The sequence below is a fragment of the Xyrauchen texanus genome, chromosome 41 (genome assembly GCF_025860055.1).
Source record: "Xyrauchen texanus isolate HMW12.3.18 chromosome 41, RBS_HiC_50CHRs, whole genome shotgun sequence".
NCBI classification, from domain to species: Eukaryota; Metazoa; Chordata; class Actinopteri; order Cypriniformes; family Catostomidae; genus Xyrauchen; species Xyrauchen texanus.
Genome location: NC_068316.1, coordinates 20,519,178 through 20,537,861, shown reverse-complemented (window position 1 = coordinate 20,537,861; position 18,684 = coordinate 20,519,178). Strand labels below are relative to the sequence as shown.

Below are 18,684 nucleotides of genomic sequence, written 5' to 3'. Positions count from 1 at the left end.
GAACTATTGTTATTTTCTCTAACATGTATGATGATACTTCAAATAAAAGCAGGAAGACTTAAACCAGTACTTTCAAAAGCTTATGCATAAACCATCTGGAAACTATTCTGTGTTTATGTGCCATTCAAATAAGTAATATATATATATATATATATATATTGCAATATTAATATCACATTGCACATACAACAAAAATATACCACAAACAGTGTCACAAAAAATATTAATACAGTAAGAAAATAAAAATAAATAATACCCAACAAAAATTTACACACATAAAAAGGCATATTCTATACATTTCTTAGACCGCTATTCATGCATCTTTTTTTCTTCCAAGATAAAAATAAATAATACAATAAAATAAATAAAATATATTTTAAGCTGAAACATAAAGGTACAACAGTTACATATACAAAATGCACTAGCTTACAACTATAATTGTATATATAAAACATCATTTGATCACTTAATCTCAATTAATTAAAAAAAAGGTCACTGTTTTTGTCAATTTTCTCAGAAACATGTCTTCTCTACCAGTTTGAACTATTGTAATTTTCTCTAACATGTAATAATACTTCAAATACATTTTAAATGCAGGTAGACTTAAACCTTTACTATCAATATTTTGTGCATAAACTATTTGAAAACTTTTCTTCTGTGTTTCTGTGCCATTCAAAGTCCTTTAAGTTGTTTTTATGGTTGTTTCTCCTTCGTTTCACATAGATCATGTTGAGGCAGATGTTCACTATAGATGATGAGGTGCTAACTGGTTATTTGCATTTGAATCTCCATTAGAAACAAATTCACTGCATAGATGAAAAACAATCATCATCTTCATCGTTGAAAATCCACATTGCACTGAAAAACAAGCCAAAAAGTATTTACTTTCCCATTTCCTTTAACAATAAAAGTACTTACATGTGTATTTATTATGCATTTATAAAAACAAAATGTATACATAAACAGTATTAACACTAAGATAAATCACTTAAGATAAATGGATTGTACTTCTGTAATCAAACTTTAATTAAAATACCACAATAATAACAAAACAGACACCTGACAAATGTAACTTTAGGCCATATAAATTCAGTTCAAGGAGCAACATATTTTTAAAATTGCCATTGGTCATTTGTAAACAAGACCAAAAGACAGATGTATTGCTGCCAACCCCCACCCAACCATTCACACCTCTGTCCCATAAACAGATATCCAATCACCCTAAGGCTCATCATTATCTCATATTTGCACCTCATACAGAAATATTCCTTTCTAATACAGCAGACAGGGTGGACTCATCCATTGAGATGGTAATTTGAAGGCAAACCTGCTTAAGGCAGTCCTGCCAGTACAAATAATACAAAAACATTTTAAAAGTTAAATAGGTTTAGATGGGAGAACTTTTAAATGAACCAGTCCACACGAGGCTTTATCTGACTTTTATATGATTAATCATGCTAATCTAAATAAATGATTGGTGAGCTTGTAACTGCCATAAAAAAGCTGTACTAATTTCATAGCCTATTTTAGGTTTTAAAATGTAAATAATCTTTCAAAAATCTAAACCTGATTGCTTATTGACACCAACAATCATGGGTTAAATAAATCAAATGTCCAACATACATATTATTTATTCATGTTATTTTCCACATAGGCCTACAATGCAAATTAAAAATAGGCAAATACATGCAATACTTAGGCATGACAATGACTGATATTGAGTGTTGAACAGTTCACTGTTTTTATACATCGAAAAGCTTTACTTAAAATTTGTTTATATTTTTACCTTTATAATTATTATTATTTAGTCATTTGATTCTTTTAAAGGCATTTTCATTTCAATACATTTTCTTTAATATAAAAGTACATAAACCTAAAAACATTGGGGTACCTGGCTCAGGTAAATGAGGGTGTGGTTTCCATCAGCACCTATGAGCGTCTTCCACTTTCAAAAGCTGCACCTGGTTGGTCCGAGCATCTTCTTCCGGCTCCACCCAACCCACACCCACTTACCTGGCTTTATAAATTAGGATAACCACTCTTCACAGTCAAGTGTTGTCATTGAGATATATCTGTTCGATTATGTGGTAATAGCGTTTGTTTGAAGCTGGTTTTGAGAGTAGTAGTTTTAGTTTTTTGGACGGGGTGTAACTAAATTAAATTCTGTTACTCGTTCACCAGACGCGTCTAACGAGGAGATGGCTAATTGGAAAATGCCAGTGAGTTACAATTTCAACCCATCTTATGCTTATGCTTATGGGCTCTTGTACCCGCAAGGGTCTGAAGACGGCCACCCGAATGTGAGCTGGGACGAGGCCGCGTCCACTCACGCCGGCGGGGTCACGGCGAGTTTCTCCGATCAAACTGACCAGCAGTCGCCACCATGGAGCCCACAGAACCCCACTGTCAGCAACTATGGGAACTACACGAGCCACACGCAGAACGGAGGAATGTTCCTGTCTTCTAACAATACTGAGGCCGACCCGAAAGGGAAAGATGCGGAGCAGTGTGGGAGCGATATACCCAGTGACTCGGAGGCTCATACACCAGGTAATCCACCTCCTCATCTCCCCCAAACTAGCCTAGATGTTTAGCCTTGTTGATGAGAGAGGCCAACAGTTGGACTTAGTGAAAATTATTGCTTCGTAGACGAGGCGTTTAGAGGGGTTGACTAGAAATTTGTATTTACGTTTTAAGATGTGATGCAAACATGTGTAACGTGAGGGTTCTGTATGTAGTGGTGGATCACTCCTTATGATAATAAACAACAGAATCTAGACGGAGGACTTTCCAAAGTAGTACTTTACTGAACACCGATCACAACTACAACACTTCCTTGTTCAGACCTTCCACGTGACTGAACTAACCAATCAGAAGCGAGAACTTAGACTGAGGTAAACATGAGAGAATATTCAGCAGAATATCCTGACCGTGTTAAATATGTAAACACGTAAATAATTAACTAACTAAACATTGCAAATACATTCCTAGTAAATTACTCAAATATAAATTATATTAAATTCTGAGCATTACAACTTCCAAATATGAAATATGAACTTCTAAATCTTACACATGCATAACGTAGCGTTTTTGTAACTTTACAAATATATATTTTTGTCCATAATTATAAACTTATTGTACTGTAATGTATAATGTGCCATATGTTTCACATCCTGAAGGACAAACTGAACATTTCAGGGAATATTGTTTTCAGGCCTGGAATAGTGTTTTTCGATACACCGATTCACAAGCTTTCGATTAGATTTTGATACGATTCTGATATTTTTCATTTTGCTTGCATATAAAAAAAATCACTCGGCTAATGCTGTAATTATACAGGCAAACTTCTAACGTGGTACACTACTAAAATGTGAAAATATAGCTCCGCATGTGTTGTGTAATTGCCATTTATTTAACAGATAGGCTTCTAATCAAAACCCAAACTGATGTGGACATAGTCTGAGTAAAAATACTAAATATCTCAGACTATTCTTCTCACCACAATTGCATACAGCGCATTTATCGGAGTTACCATAGACTTCGCCAGTTCGGACCAGTCTGGCCATTCTCTGTTGGCCTCTCTCATCAACAAGGCATTTCCATCTGCAGGACTGCTGGTCACTGCATGTTTTTGGTACCTTTCTGAGTAAATTCTACAGACTGTTGTGTGTGAAAATCCCAGGAGATCTGCCGTGACAGAAATATTCAAATCAGCCAATCTGGCACCCACATCATCCATGGGATTATCTAATCAGCCAATGGTGTGGCTGCAGTACATAAACTCACCCATGTTTGGGTCATGAGCTTCAGTTAATGTTACCATCAACTATCAGAATGGGAAAATGTGATCTGTGATTTGGACCATTGAATGATTGTTTGTGCCAGATGGGCTGGTTTACATATTTCTGTAACTGCTGATCTCCTGGGATTTTCACACACAACAGTCTGCAGAATTTACTCAGAAAGGTGCCAAAAACATCCAGTGACCAGCAGTCCTGCAGATGGAAATGCCTTGTTGATGAGAGAGGCCAACAGAGAATGGCCAGACTGGTCCGAAATGGCGAAGTCTATGGTAACTCCGATAAATGCGCTGTACAATTGTGGTGAGAAGAATAGTCTGAGATATTTAGTATTTTTACTCTGACTATGTCCACATCAGTTTGGGTTTTGATTAGAAGCCTATCTGTTAAATAAATGGCAATTACACAACACATGCAGAGCTATATTTTCATATTTTAGTAGTGTACCACAAGCTTTCGATTAGATTTCTATAATTTACTCAGAATGGTGCCAAAAACAGTTTTTAGTTTTGACATTCATTCTTGCCTCACAAGAGCTTCTGTCTTATTTTGATATAGATTCATGGAGCTCTGGGAGCAGTCGAGAGGGGAGCGCTCTGACCAACCTGAATCTCCCTTGGAGAGATCAGGGCAATGAAATGGACAGTGGGAGTCCTGATGGGAGAGAACTTGTCTCAAACACTCAGTCCGTGGAGGGAGAGGATTCAGCAAGTCTGAGTTTGGATGGTTTGCCTCCAGTGTCCATGTCCAGTACTCCAGCCCAAACCCGAAAGACCCGCGCAGCCTTTTCTGAAGAGCAAATGAATGCCCTAATCCACCGGTTCAATGTCCAGAGATACCTGACGCCTGCAGAGATGAAGAGTCTTTCTGGATTGACAGGACTAACGTACAAACAGGTTGAAAAAAATGAATTGGTATAAAAGTCGTTAAACAGTCCATGAAATTAAAATTGGGTGGATTTTAATCCATGTCTATTGGCTTTGAAGCCATCAACATACTTGTGCATCCTAAAAGTTGACTAAAGTAACTTTTAAAGATTACACGCATGCATATTTTTTTCTTTTTGAAAACCGACATCAGTTTAGTGCAATCAGTTCAAAGAAGATGCTTTGAGAATGCCCATTTCCTCCAATACCACATGCAAGTCATACCTCATGGCTATGGCTTAACAGAAGAGGAAAAAAAAGGTATGCTCTTTAAAAATATTATTGTGCCCTATCTGGCTATTGAACTGATCTATTTTTTTTCTTTTTCCCAAAGGTAAAAACTTGGTTCCAAAACCGCAGGATAAAACTCAAAAGGAACCAAAGAGATAGTAGTTGGATGACCGAGAGATACGTCATTAATGGTGTGCCCAACACGCCAGCTCCTCACACTCAGGTATGCATGGGATCATGCTTTTCATCTATTATGGTTCATTATGTCCACACTGTTGCTTGTTCTGTCTTGTTAGTAGTAAGGACTAATCAGTGTGGACGCAGAGCAAAATTATCATCTACAAAGGAGGCATTTCAATAGTTTGGATAATGTCTTAAAGGCATGATGATACAAATGACCCATGGTGAACTTGAATTTGCCTAGTATGTCATTGACACATTTTCACGTCTCTTTTTTTTTTTATTCTTTAGTTTCAGAGCAATACCCCCCAACCAAACCAAGACCACTACAGTAACCCTCAGTTGAGAGAGGCCATTTTCAAGAGGAGTCCTCCACAAATGCCCTTCTACCCCAGCTGCCCACAACCATGCTCCTCTTCCCTGGTCACCACAAGACCCCCAAGAATCTGGCCTCTGCCCCCAGATGTGACACACTACGAGTCCCCTAACTGTACTAGCTACATGCAAGCCTGTGCCAACGCCAGCATCAACAATGATTGTGGCAATGCAGTAAACCAAACGAGCAGTTATTCTCAAATGCCAGCTGTCCCTAGTGCCACCCAGCGGTCAACGCAAGAGTGACTCTGGCTCTGTGTATTTGTGTGTGTGTGTGTATGTGTATATATTTTTTTTCTTTAGCCACACAGCCTATTGTTTTAACCATACTTGTAAATATATTTTTTTTAGCAACAAACCGTTGTCCAGTGGGTTCTTTAGGCAGTGATGTCAGAAGTTGTTAAATAGTGGCAAAATGAGACCTGTCTATTTTTTTTTTTTTACCTTATAAAGTTCACCTTTTTAATCCCAGTGCGTTTTATAACTACAATGTAACTTTTCAGGGTATTTATTATATAGATCCCTTGCTCTTCCAGGTGCTTCTACCTTTTTTGATTAGTCAGGACAAGTTGGTTTGTCAATGCAAGCCTGTGGAGTTCCATGAATTTGTATATATGGCACTGGTCTACATCTTATGTGCACTGGATAAGTTTGTTTGTACTGCATTGAGTTATGTTCTGTTTCATTCCCTAAATTTCACTTATCAAATGTGTGTTTGCTTGTATAGAAGAGTCTTCACTAACCTGTGCCTGGTCCGTACTAATGGAACAACAATTTCCGAGTTGTAATTGCCATTCAAAAGTACTCCTGCCTGAACAAACTCTTCTGTGAGACATAGGTTTTGAAAAATAAATGTTTTATCTGATGTTCCTAAACTTGGTGGGTTATTTTCTGCATGCTACTTTCAGATGTTTTAAGTTTCGTTTAGATATTGCTGTAGTTTTAATATCATAAATTGGTTAATTATTGGCAGGTTTTGAACGGCTACATTATCTGCAACCGTTGCTTTAATGGTTACATAAATGGCTTTGGTATGGTCTGCTGAAAAGCTCATTAAAAGCAGTATGTGGCCTACTTAAAGGGATCATTCACCCAAAAAATTTAGATTCTAAAGATTTTTAGAAAATCTCCACTCTTTTGTTCCTATCGATGAAAGTTAATGGTGTCCAGAACATTTAAAGCTCCAAATTACAAGAAGGTAGCATAAAAGTAATCCATATGACTCCAGTGGTTTAATATGTTCTGAAACTATGCAATTGCCTTTTACTAATCTCCACCTTTACATTCTGAAAGTTGAGTTTTTTTTAATAATTAAAAGCTTTTAAATATTTGTTTCTCACGACATTGGTTTAACCACTGGAGTCTTGCTTTTAGAACCCCTTTATGTGATTTTTCTGAGCTTGAAAGGACTGAGATATTCTTCTAAAAATCTGTGTTCATCAGAAGTCATACACATCTGGGATTTTAGTTTGGTTTCATCTGGAGTTTATTTTCAATTTTGGGTGAAGTATTTCCTTAAAAGTGTTCAGTGAAACCAACATTATTCTGCAATAAATGTTTCAAACAATGGTATAGTACAGTATTTCATACTGTAATCTCTTAAATATTGTTCATTCAATATTATTTGTAGGTCATCCTGAAATGATATGCATGCAAGGAATTTGCATACAAGGTACGGCCATTTCAAACCGATCCAAATGGTTCTTTAAGGGATATTTCACCCTGAATTCTGTCTTTTACTCACCCTAATGTTCTTCCAAACCCATTAGAATTTTGTTGAACAAGATGTTGGGCAGAATGTTAGGGACTGAAGGCCTAAGTCACCATACATATTCATTGCATCTTTTTCAAACAATGAAAGTGAATGCCGGTGGATATCATTGTGCCTACCATCTCCTGTGTTTAGTCATATTGGTATGGCAAAAAATTCAGGGTGATTAAATGACAGAATATTCATTTTTGGTTGAACTGTCCCTTTAATTATATGAGAATATAGGCCCAAAGAGCAAAGCATGTGTGACCACAACCTTTGAATCATTTTACCATTTCAGGTTTCACACAGTGATTATATAAACACAACCCATGTTTCTTTTCACCCACATTTATTTCTCTTAACGTAATAAAATGACTATTGAAAATGTATATTTACATTTCAACCAAACACCGTTGGAGACTTAAGATTGTTGTATTGCTTCCATAACTAGAACCTAATCTTAATTTCTTCATCTGGTTGCTTTTAAGATTTTCCTTCAAACTGCTCTTACAGTCAAAGATATGTATATTGCACAAATTGCATACAATGACATTTCTCTTAACAAAGATACTTCCCTTCCATATATTCATTGTAAATAAATTCACCTGCAGTATAAGTGCTCCTCAATTGTACAGTGAACATTAGTTTTGAAGGCCTCTGATTTCTACCCCCCCAATATTTAAATTTAACATTTAATAATTTTCATCATTCAAGACATTCTTAAACAAAATCCAAGAAGAAAAAGAACTTAAGTCTTTTTGGGCTTGGATACATTGTAGGCAACACATTTTAAAATGTGCAACAGTTTCATTTGAATTGTTTTGCAGAACATGAGTCTAAAATACTCCTGTATTTGTTTGAGCAACTACGTATCTGCATTTTAAGTATCAGGGTGTTGGTGAGGAAAAGAAAATATTAGTCTTTTGTCAGTCACTTTATTTCTATCCCCTATCTTTTAGTCCTCTTAAAGGGATAATGCACCCAAAAATGAAAATTCTGTCATTTACTTACGCCATTCTAAACCTGCATTACCTTCTTTCTAGTGTTAAATACAAAATGGAGATCTGATCTGTATCTAGCAGAAATCCAAGCTCATGTTCCATGCAAGAAAGCTATTCACTTGGGTTGGAACAACATGAGAGGGTAAGTAAATTATGACAGAAATTTCATTTTAGGTGAACTAACCCTTTAAACTGGCATCAGAAACATTTGATAGTTTAATATATATCATCAACACAAAACCTGCACATGCAGGTTGGTCCATAAGTGTCTTGATCTTCCCCATTTTGCGCAGTTTGAGAGGAAGTGATCAGCTTCCACCCATTAGTCCATCTTAAGGCTACGGTAGATATAACGGATAAAAGCCAGAGAAGCCCAGAAGGAGACTGTTCCCAACATGAGTGAGAAAACAAACGCAGTGAGCAAAGAATATCCGAAGAATTCAACGCTCTGAACAAGGCCGCTCATGTTGGAGCGATTGTGGTAGTAGAAAAGAGAGTAAACAAATATAAAGATGCCGGTGGAGCCGGTGCTCAGAACACTTCGCCACCACCAGCGATAGTCCTCGCCTGAGAGCAGGAAGTAGGTGAGGGCCACAGAAATGCAGGCACCCACGGAGAGCAGGATGGCAAAGACACACAGCAGGATGCCGTAGAGTGTGTAGTGCTCACGACCCCACACAGTGGCAAATATGTAATACAGTTCTACTGAGATGGCACTGCAAAGACAAAGAGTGATAAATGTAATTCTAGACAATGAACAAGTTAACAATTATTAATATGTAAACACCTTTAAACTTTAAGTAAAAACTGATTAGCACGCCTAGATTTTTGCCCATTACCCTGATTTCATTCTGCATGTAAACACCTTTACCAGCATTCTGGAAGCTTAATAAATGTATGTATGTTGGTTTACATTTTGACATCAACAGCTAAATGTAGCTGTGTCAAATGTTCCACACTCGTGGTTAAATATGCAAAAATATTTATTATTAGGGCTGTGAATCGATCATTTCAAAAAATCTAATTAGTTACATGACATGTCGATGAATTAAACGAATTTGCTAAAAAAAAAAAAACACCAAATAAATATAATTCAACATAAATGATACATAATAATTATAATTATAGTATGTAGGGCCAATAATAAGTACAATAATTCAGATTGAAATATATTGCATTATTGTAATCAATTTTACATTGAGTTGGTCAGTCTGTGCTGTTCTCACAGGACACGTTCTTGCGTTCCATCTGCTCATTTTTGGATTTTTAGCATTATAAGAGCTGTTGAAGGTAGTTAAAACTTTGAAAATCGTGCCTCGAGATCTCTGTATCCCAGTACTTCATCCAGCTGACAAGTACACATCCTGTGTGACCACACCACACGACCACTCCAAGTAACACCCCTCTTGGATCACAAAGTGATTCTATTGGCTGAAAAAAATGTTTAAATTCTAATGCAATCTTTGTATGATTCATGTTGTCTTAACTATGTAAATATGACAAAGAATAACTTTTAATGATGTCACATATCATATTTTTAAACTGAAGATATAAATGGTGAAATTAAATGTTTCTCTATTATGTTTTTTTCAGTAAGCTCACAAGCTAACTGGTTAGCCTATTAGCTTAGCATACCGCAGAGCCAATTAGCCTGCTAGATACACTGTGGTTCAGCTTCTTCTCTCCTTCATTTTAATCACGTTTCTCTTCATTGTCACCACCGTCACCAGCGGTATGACTGTATTCAATAGAACTTTTGAGTTGCAGTATATTTAATAATTATACAAACTTTTAATTTAGTAATCTTTGTGGTTAGTTTTAGGATTAAGGGTAGTTGTAGGGTTTCTGTGGGACTCCAAATAAACAGAACAAACAAAGTATATAAATGTGACATTCAACTGTTGCAAGACTTCAGCATTTTGCCATTTTTCTGAAGAGTATGTAACTTGTAGTAGTCATGCAGGATGGAGACAGGAGACCCTTCTTTCTCATTCTGCTGCCTGTGAGGTGCGCTCAGTTGCCCTCTACTGACGCAACTCGTAAAAACACATGTACTGCAAGCTTGAATTGCTCCTATGGTATCGAATTTATGCACGGGTCATGATTAATTGCATTTTCCATTTTTTTTTTGTAAATCATACAAAAAAAAAAAAAAAAAAAAAACACTGAATTAACATGTTAAATTGACAGCCCTATATACACTCACCTAAAGGATTATTAGGAACACCATACTAATACTGTGTTTGACCCCCTTTCGCCTTCAGAACTGCCTTAATTCTACGTGGCATTGATTCAACAAGGTGCTGAAAGCATTCTTTAGAAATGTTGGCCCATATTGATAGGATAGCATCTTGCAGTTGATGGAGATTTGTGGGATGCACATCCAGGGCACGAAGCTCCCGTTCCACCACATCCCAAAGATGCTCTATTGGGTTGAGATCTGGTGACTGTGGGGGCCATTTTAGTACAGTGAACTCATTGTCATGTTCAAGAAACCAATTTGAAATGACTCGAGCTTTGTGACATGGTGCATTATCCTGCTGGAAGTAGCCATCAGAGGATGGGTACATGGTGGCCATAAAGGGATGGACATGGTCAGAAACAATGCTCAGGTAGGCCGTGGCATTTAAACGATGCCCAATTGGCACTAAGGGGCCTAAAGTGTGCCAAGAAAACATCCCCCACACCATTACACCACCACCACCAGCCTGCACAGTGGTAACAAGGCATGATGGATCCATGTTCTCATTCTGTTTACGCCAAATTCTGACTCTACCATCTGAATGTCTCAACAGAAATTGAGACTCATCAGACCAGGCAACATTTTTCCAGTCTTCAACTGTCCAATTTTGGTGAGCTCTTGCAAATTGTAGCCTCTTTTTCCTATTTGTAGTGGAGATGAGTGGTACCCGGTGGGGTCTTCTGCTGTTGTAGCCCATCCACCTCAAGGTTGTGCGTGTTGTGGCTTCACAAATGCTTTGCTGCATACCTCGGTTGTAACGAGTGGTTATTTCAGGCAAAGTTGCTCTTCTATCAGCTTGAATCAGTCGGCCCATTCTCCTCTGACCTCTAGCATCAACAAGGCATTTTTGCCCACAGGACTGCCGCATACTGGATGTTTTTCCCTTTTCACACCATTCTTTGTAAACCCTAGAAATGGTTGTGCATGAAAATCCCAGTAACTGAGCAGATTGTGAAATACTCAGACCGGCCCGTCTGGCACCAACAACCATGCCACGCTCAAAATGGCTTAAATCACCTTTCTTTCCCATTCTGACATTCAGTTTGGAGTTGGTCCAATTGGTTGTCTTGACCAGGACCACACCCCTAAATGCATTGAAGCAACTGCCATGTGATTGGTTGATTAGATAATTGCATTAATGAACAGGTGTTCCTAATAATCCTTTAGGTGAGTGTTTTATACAAATGCAACAAATGGGGAATGTGTCATTTTTTTTTGGATTGACCGGTGTAATTTTTTATTTTGTTGAAAATCTGCAAAACCTTCGCAGAATCTCACTGCCTGCCATTAAGGCCTGATTAAGAGTCATTCTGACTTCATACAAACAACACCAAAGAGGGCTTGATCATTTTTCAGCTGAGGGAAGTTTGAGATCTCACAAAATGTTTGGAAATGAATCTTTTACTAGATTCTTTGTTCACCTGAATGGCAGGAACCCTCCGATGGCCATGTGCACGGTCGTGTGTTTGTACCAGGGCTGCTGAGGGATCTGGCGGGGTATGTTGCGTGTGCGACACGGGGCCTGGAAGTTTCCTGCTCTATTCTTTCCAACGATTCCACCGATGACCGTGAGAGGGAAGCCCACCAGCACCCAGGCGCCTAGCAACAAAAGCACTGTGGTGGCAGGCAGGGCTTGAGTCGATCCACTCCACCAATGAACAGAGTTGACCACACTCCAGGTGAAAAAGAGAGGAGCTAGAAGAGGAGAAATATCAGTTTACCATATGTTTTCAATAAACTGTATTAATAATTATGACAGGGGCAACATTTGGACTGCATACATTTTTTAATCAGTATACAAATAGCAGTAAGCAACGATACACATTTCAAAATAATAGTGTGTTACAATGTTGTCACATCACCTCATGTTTAATTCAGCAAGTGCCGTCCAGTTATCATTTTGGAAATAATTATGGTTATTTTCCATTTTGAAACCAATTAAGTGTATAAATGTTAAAGATCACAGTTGATATTGCTTCCAGGTAATTTGTCACACTTTAAATTTAAGGTTGAGTTGAGTGCATCACATAGTGGGTTACAGTATCCCACGTTGTGTACTTTGTTGTATACTTCATGTATTCCACATAATATACATACTGCATTCTACTTGATTTATTCAGAGGGCAGGTAATTCAGAAAATATGCATGGAATATACAGTACATTAGCTATATGTACAGATATGCTTTGCCCATAGAAGACTGTAGTGTCTCACCAGAGAATAGCGCAGAAGTGAGGATAATATTCCAGACCCAGCGCTGGCCCTGAATCTGTGTGTAGAAGCTACAGGAACAGTAACCTGACACACAGCTGGTCAGAGCATACAAAACAATCGCTGCAGAGTTTATGGCACCATGACGATGGATATTAAACATTCCCAGAAGTGCCATGATTATGATTCCTAAAGCAACCAGAGAGAAGATCCAATGGATGAAAGGTTAAGAGTTATCTGAAGGCCAATTTCTTTATATATGAAACTCTATTCTTCAACCCTATGGTCAGCTATTTATCTCTCTCTCTCTTCAATTTTAATTTAGCATGCTTGTTTTACTCACAATATGGAGAAATCAACAACAACAAATAAAACTCCCTGAAAAAACAAACAAACACACACATAGGGAAAACCAAACCAAATAAAACACTCTCTTCTGAATTTGTGATTTGTTCTTTTACATTTGCAAAACTCATGCAAAAAAATGCTATGATGCAGCTTGTCACACCTGTGGCCAGAGTCAGAAACTGTGCCCCGACTCCTAATACTGCACACAGCAGGCTCTTATATGGTGGGAAGCGAAATACATCTGTGTGGATGATCTTCCAGCCATTATCCCCCTGATCAAGGTCATCACAGCCCCCATCCTCCTCCACATTATACCTGCAGGAACAGAGAATGGCAGCATTCGATTATTTCAGTGTTCATTACATTTACATTTATTCATTTGGCAGACGCTTTTATCCAAAGCGACTTACAAAAGAGACTTACATCATCATTAATGATCTCTGGGTAACAGTTGCTGATTATAATCTTATTTCCCTCCCCAATATTGATTATGAATGTGGGCAAAATCCTGTCCATTTCATTGCTTTCACCTGAAATACTTGCATCAAATATAAAGTCAACACAGAGAAGAAACGGCAAGAGTTATAAACCATTTATGAGCTCTGTTTATTGTTCACATTTTTCTGCATTCCTAGAGACTTCACGATCTTGTTCAAGGAAAACTGACTGCAAATAAAATGTATAAGTCACAAATCTAATGTAATGTTTAAAGACAGCAAACACCATTAATTCCATGGTGACTTGTTTGTGTGCAGTTGTTGCTCAGGGAACAACAATAACACATTTAATAGATGACAAATGCAAACATTTGCACCCTGGTGTACCACTTGGGCTGCTAATTGAATTTGCATTAAACATGCCATTTATTTCAGAATTTATTAAGCAAATTACAATTTAATGAAGTATATTTTTTTAATTCAACATGTAAATGAATAAAATTAAAGGTGAAATAAATTCCACCTTTAATTGATTCCTTCAAGTATATTATATAGTAGAGACAGCTAACTATAAGTAAGCCATTTGTAGGTCGATTCCCTCAAAAGTTGCACTTTCAAAACTTTGCTCTGCTGGTTTTAGCATCCCATCCAGCTTGACACAACAACATTGGCTCAACCAATCATGTTTTTTGCTATTCTATTTGGGACACTAGTGGAACAGCAATTTTACACTTCATTTTTAAGTATCGACTATTTAAGAAAGCCCTGAACACTTGTTAATATATTCAAAATATGTCAGACAGACTCACAAATAGAGACAGACTAACAGTTGAAATCTGTGTCAATTAGTCAGGGTGACAAAATTCTTAAAAATCTCCTATGGAAACATACATTACAAATATGTAAATTAATTGCAATTATTTAATCACCCAAGAAAGTGAGAAATGTGAATGACCAAGTAAGCTACTACCAAAGTTTTTGAACCAGGAAAAACATACATCCTTGTATAGAATTCACTTCTGATCACTCCTCACCTGGCAAAGTCATTCTTCAGCACCCTCATGAGGATGATGATGACAAAGCCCAGCAAAAGTACCACCAGCACCAGTGAGTTAATGATGGACAGCCAGTGGATCTCCAGAGTCTTAGGGAAAAAGGAATAGTCTCTAAGGCGTTCCGCCCGGCGCGAGTGGGCCAACGAGCTCTCAAACCAGTGCACGCTGTAGGTGTGGGTGATGGATAAACCACTACTGCCACCAGCAGCACCATGGCCTGCCCCTATCCCACCTTCCTCTAATGGCACCGGCTTTACATCCTTCACAGACACATTGGCAAAGATCACAGAGTCGCCATTGTACTCTATGTTGAAGTCCAAGTGGGTCCACAACCCAACCTGAAGAACAGTGTGAATAAAGAGAAACGTGATATTTTCAACATTTTTAGGAGACATAGTCAAACACACATAATGTTGTCAAATAGTGTAAAGCAGCATGGAGACATGTTGAACTAAAAAGGCCAAGACTAAAGAGCTATACAGTGACCCAAATTATCTGACTACTTAAGGCACACTTAAAGGGATAGTTTTTCTCATCATTTACTCACCTCATGCCATCCCAGATGTGTGACTTACTTTCTTCAGCAGAACACAGATTTTTAGAAGAATATCTCAGCTCTGTAGGTCCATACAATGCAAGTGAATGGTGGCCAGAATTTTGAAGCTCCAAAAAGCACATAAAGGCAGAATAAAAGTAATCCATAAAACTCCAGTGGTTTATTCCATGTCTTCTGAAGCTATCCAATCTATCAGCAGTCTCCTTGGTGATCATGATTTAAAGCTTGATTACTTGATGTATATGCAGAGTGCTAGGAGGTGTAATTGAGCTTAAAATTATGATTGTGCCTAGAGACTGAAATGGCAAGATTTACAGTGAAAAAGCAGTTATATTTTGGTCTGTACTCACCCAAAACCTGTTGGATCAGTTAAAAAAACATGGATTAAACTACTGGATTCTGATGGACTACTTTTATGCTGCCTTTTGTGCTTTTTGGAGCTTTAAAATCTTGGTACCCACTGCATTGTATTGTATAGACCTGAGCTGAGATATTCTTCAAAAAAATCTTTCTTTGTGTTCAGCGGAAGAAAGAAAGTCATACACATCTGTGATGGCATGAGAATGTGTAAATGAGGAGTGAATTTTCATTTTTGGGTGAACTATTCTAACTATTGTATACATGTCATTACATTAGATTAGTGACACAGGCATTGAAAAAGACCTTGTGGCTATGAGGTAGGAATCCACTCTCTTCCATGTATCCCACGAAACCCCAGATGGGAATGTCATCTAGGACAAACTCAAAGTAATACAGCTCCTCAACGGCCTCTCGCAACTGGTCCACCTGTAAATTCACAGATAAAAAAAGACACCTGAAGTAATTCCAATCCTTTTGAAATGGAACCACATTCAAAGAATCCTATCTTCTAATGAACCTGAAAACCTTGACTAGCAGGTTTAGCTATGTTTGTTAAGAGTTGGAACTGAACTCCACAGGAAGGCATCCCTGCAGAAGCAGGATGGACTATCCCTGCCACAGAGTTTGACAAATGATTATCTGGCTCAAACAATCTGCACTAATCATCTCCCAAGCGTAGGCCTCAAGCAAGACTAATATTAATTTCCCATTTGTATACCTCTTTCTCAGAAAGAGTGAGCTGGCACAGTGTCTGTCGCTCAGCATTTTCCCTGAAGCGAATGTTATAAAGAGATTCTGCCATACGATCTCCATCCAACACCTCTCCCAGACTCAAGGCTTTATGATGGACCTGCAAACACATCAATCATCCACAGAGGTCAAAAACCCAGACGAGATAACCACATGTGTGTTTGAAACTAATAGGTCTAAATAAATCAAAGTACACAATATCAAACATTAAAGAGAGGGTTCACCCAAAAATGAAAATTTGGTCACCATTTACTCACTTTCATGTAATTAAAAACATCTATGACTTTACAAAGAGACTTTACATGTTAGACAGAATGTTACCCTTAATCCATGCACTTTCATTGAATATTTTTCCATACAAGGAGAAAAATGCCTAATTCCTTCTTATGTGTTCCATGGAAGAAATTAATATAGGTTTGGAACAACATGACAGTGAGTTCTACCCCCAGTTGGGGAATTTTCCATATACAGCACAATAACAATCAGTCAGTCAGTCATATTTATTTATAAAGCACATTTAAAAACAACAGCTGTTGGCCAAAGTGCTGTACAGAGTTTAAACAAATAGTGTAATAATTAAAATTAGGACACAAAACACAAATTGCAGACAATGCACAAATTTTTTTTTTTAACACATCATTCTTGTAATGCACACTCACCTCTTTAGGTCTACACACTGGCAGAGTGTAATAGTGATAGGTTTCCTGGGGGTTGTGATATGGCCCAACTTTATTAACATAAAGAATCAATGGCTCTCCTTGCTTGTAACTGACTGCACAGACAAAGTGAGGCAGCAGGCAAAGAAACAGCACACAGAAACTCATGGATCGACCAGCGACTCGCGGTCCTAAACATTCCAGTCTTGCTGTCATGACAACACCTGTAAGAAAGCAAATCAAGACAGTTAAAGGGCAACTTAAGTCAACAACTATGCAAACAACACAGTTGACTTCACAGTTGGGTTCAATACAAGTTAAGCTCAATCGACAGCATTTGTGGCATAATGTTGATTAACACAAAAAATTATTTCAACCCGCCCCCTCAATTTCTTTAAAAAAGCAAACGTCAAGGTTACAGTTAGGCACGTACAATGGAAGTGAATGGGGACAATTTTTGGAGGGTTTTAAGGCAGAAATATGAAGCTTATCATTTTATTAAAGCACTTACATTAATTCTTCTGATAAAACACATGTATTATTTGAGCTGTAAAGTTGTTTTTAAAGTTGTTTTAAGGTCAGGCACTTACAATGGAAGTAAATGGGGCCAATCTGTAAGTGTTAAAATACTCACTGTTTCAAAAGTATAGACACAATATGTGCGTTTACATGATTTTAGTGATGATGACGATTTAAACAAATTTACAGCTCAAATAATACACTATTTTTAACAGAAGAATTAATGAACGTGCTTTTATAAAAAGGTTCATATTTCTGCTTTAAACCCTCCAAAAAATTGGCCCCATTCACTTCCATTGTAAAAACCAGTCACAGCTCAATAATATACACTTTCCCAAACATTCATGCTTATTTTAAAATAAAATATTTGTTTTCAAATTACCCACATCCATGATGCGAGGCTTTAATACAGAAAAAATCATTTACATAATTATTGTAATTGGATCGTGATATAGATATATAAACGAACCACAACGCAAAGCTTTACAACTGAAACCAAATCAGATCCTGTTGGGTGTCCAAATATTCTGACAGCACCAATTTTCCCTCCATCTTCCCCTCGATTTATTTAGATAATATTATAGACTAATCCCGGGTACATATCGCAAGAAAAAAACAAATGAGAAACAAATCGAGCAATCTCGGTATTTTGAAGGATTGCTTTGAACACTTCCGCATCAGAGAAATGGACCAAACCTGTTTCAGATGCTTCCTCGGATTCCTCAGAATCGCTGCTTTCTTCTCAAAATCCAGTCAACAACATGCGCGTATATGGAATAACATATCTGGACATTACATGGAAAGACGCGCAGGAGAACCCGATCTATGTTTTTAAGCGAAGAAAGAGCCGAAATGTAGCGAGCAGCAGCACAACAGACGAATCCACGTCACCTTAAAAATAAAAATATCCTCGTTCGGACTTTTCCGGGGTAGGCGGAGCTACAATATTACACCTGCACCTGCTTCAGCGTTAATAATTTCTTAAATATTTAATTAACATTTTTAAATTCAGGTTTAATTAAAGAAAATATTTAGCATCGATTTAGATACCTGATAAACATTACCAGCAACATCTGTGTCATTCACTCGCTTTCGCTGATTTCTCTCCAGGCCCGACTAATCGCTTCAAATCGATCTATGTGAGAATAGCATGAAAAGCCTTCACATTTTTTCAATTTTATTTTAAGATTAACATGAAATCTCTTTGAAAATATTTTAAAACGGAACCCTAAATCTTCAAAACTGTTTACATTTGTCATATTAATTAGTTATTATTATTTTTATT

The 18,684-nt window shown here is 37.4% G+C and overlaps 2 protein-coding genes and 1 non-coding gene across 3 annotated transcripts; 2 read left to right on the top strand and 1 right to left on the bottom strand.

Annotated features, from left to right (window-relative positions):
* Positions 1 to 1,945: 1,945 nt before the first annotated feature.
* On the top strand, positions 1,946 to 6,369 carry LOC127634520 (homeobox protein Hox-D9-like). The gene is made up of 4 exons (XM_052114117.1): positions 1,946 to 2,550; positions 4,359 to 4,696; positions 5,061 to 5,180; positions 5,429 to 6,369. The coding sequence occupies exons 1-4, from the start codon at positions 2,199 to 2,201 to the stop codon at positions 5,756 to 5,758; spliced, it is 1,140 nt and encodes a 379-aa protein (XP_051970077.1). The 5' UTR covers positions 1,946 to 2,198; the 3' UTR covers positions 5,759 to 6,369.
* LOC127634700 (small Cajal body-specific RNA 11) lies at positions 5,221 to 5,352 on the top strand. Its single transcript, XR_007969395.1, has one exon. It is a non-coding gene; the product is annotated as a small Cajal body-specific RNA 11 (non-coding RNA).
* Positions 6,370 to 6,990: 621 nt separating the features above from the next.
* On the bottom strand, positions 6,991 to 18,356 carry LOC127634323 (transmembrane 9 superfamily member 1-like). The gene is made up of 9 exons (XM_052113818.1): positions 18,096 to 18,356; positions 16,884 to 17,104; positions 16,193 to 16,324; positions 15,778 to 15,900; positions 14,538 to 14,896; positions 13,227 to 13,381; positions 12,722 to 12,907; positions 11,930 to 12,203; positions 6,991 to 8,982 (listed from the first exon to the last, which is right to left on the bottom strand). The coding sequence occupies exons 2-9, from the start codon at positions 17,094 to 17,096 to the stop codon at positions 8,589 to 8,591; spliced, it is 1,836 nt and encodes a 611-aa protein (XP_051969778.1). The 5' UTR covers positions 17,097 to 17,104; positions 18,096 to 18,356; the 3' UTR covers positions 6,991 to 8,588.
* Between the last annotated feature and the right edge of the window lie 328 nt (positions 18,357 to 18,684).

Bases quoted from the DNA above. Each gene is read 5' to 3' on its own strand.
- LOC127634323 (XM_052113818.1), bottom strand. From the start codon at position 17,096: ATGACAGCAAGACTGGAATGTTTAGGACCGCGAGTCGCTGGTCGATCC. The intron at 16,325-16,883 runs GTGAGTGTGCAT...ATGTGTTTGCAG, and splicing joins CAGTGTGTAGACCTAAAGAG to GTCCATCATAAAGCCTTGAG. The intron at 14,897-15,777 runs GTCTTTTTCAAT...ACTGTTCTTCAG, and splicing joins TCCTACCTCATAGCCACAAG to GTTGGGTTGTGGACCCACTT.
- LOC127634520 (XM_052114117.1), top strand. From the start codon at position 2,199: ATGGCTAATTGGAAAATGCCAGTGAGTTACAATTTCAACCCATCTTAT. The intron at 2,551-4,358 runs GTAATCCACCTC...ATTTTGATATAG, and splicing joins CTCGGAGGCTCATACACCAG to ATTCATGGAGCTCTGGGAGC. The intron at 5,181-5,428 runs GTATGCATGGGA...TTTATTCTTTAG, and splicing joins CGCCAGCTCCTCACACTCAG to TTTCAGAGCAATACCCCCCA.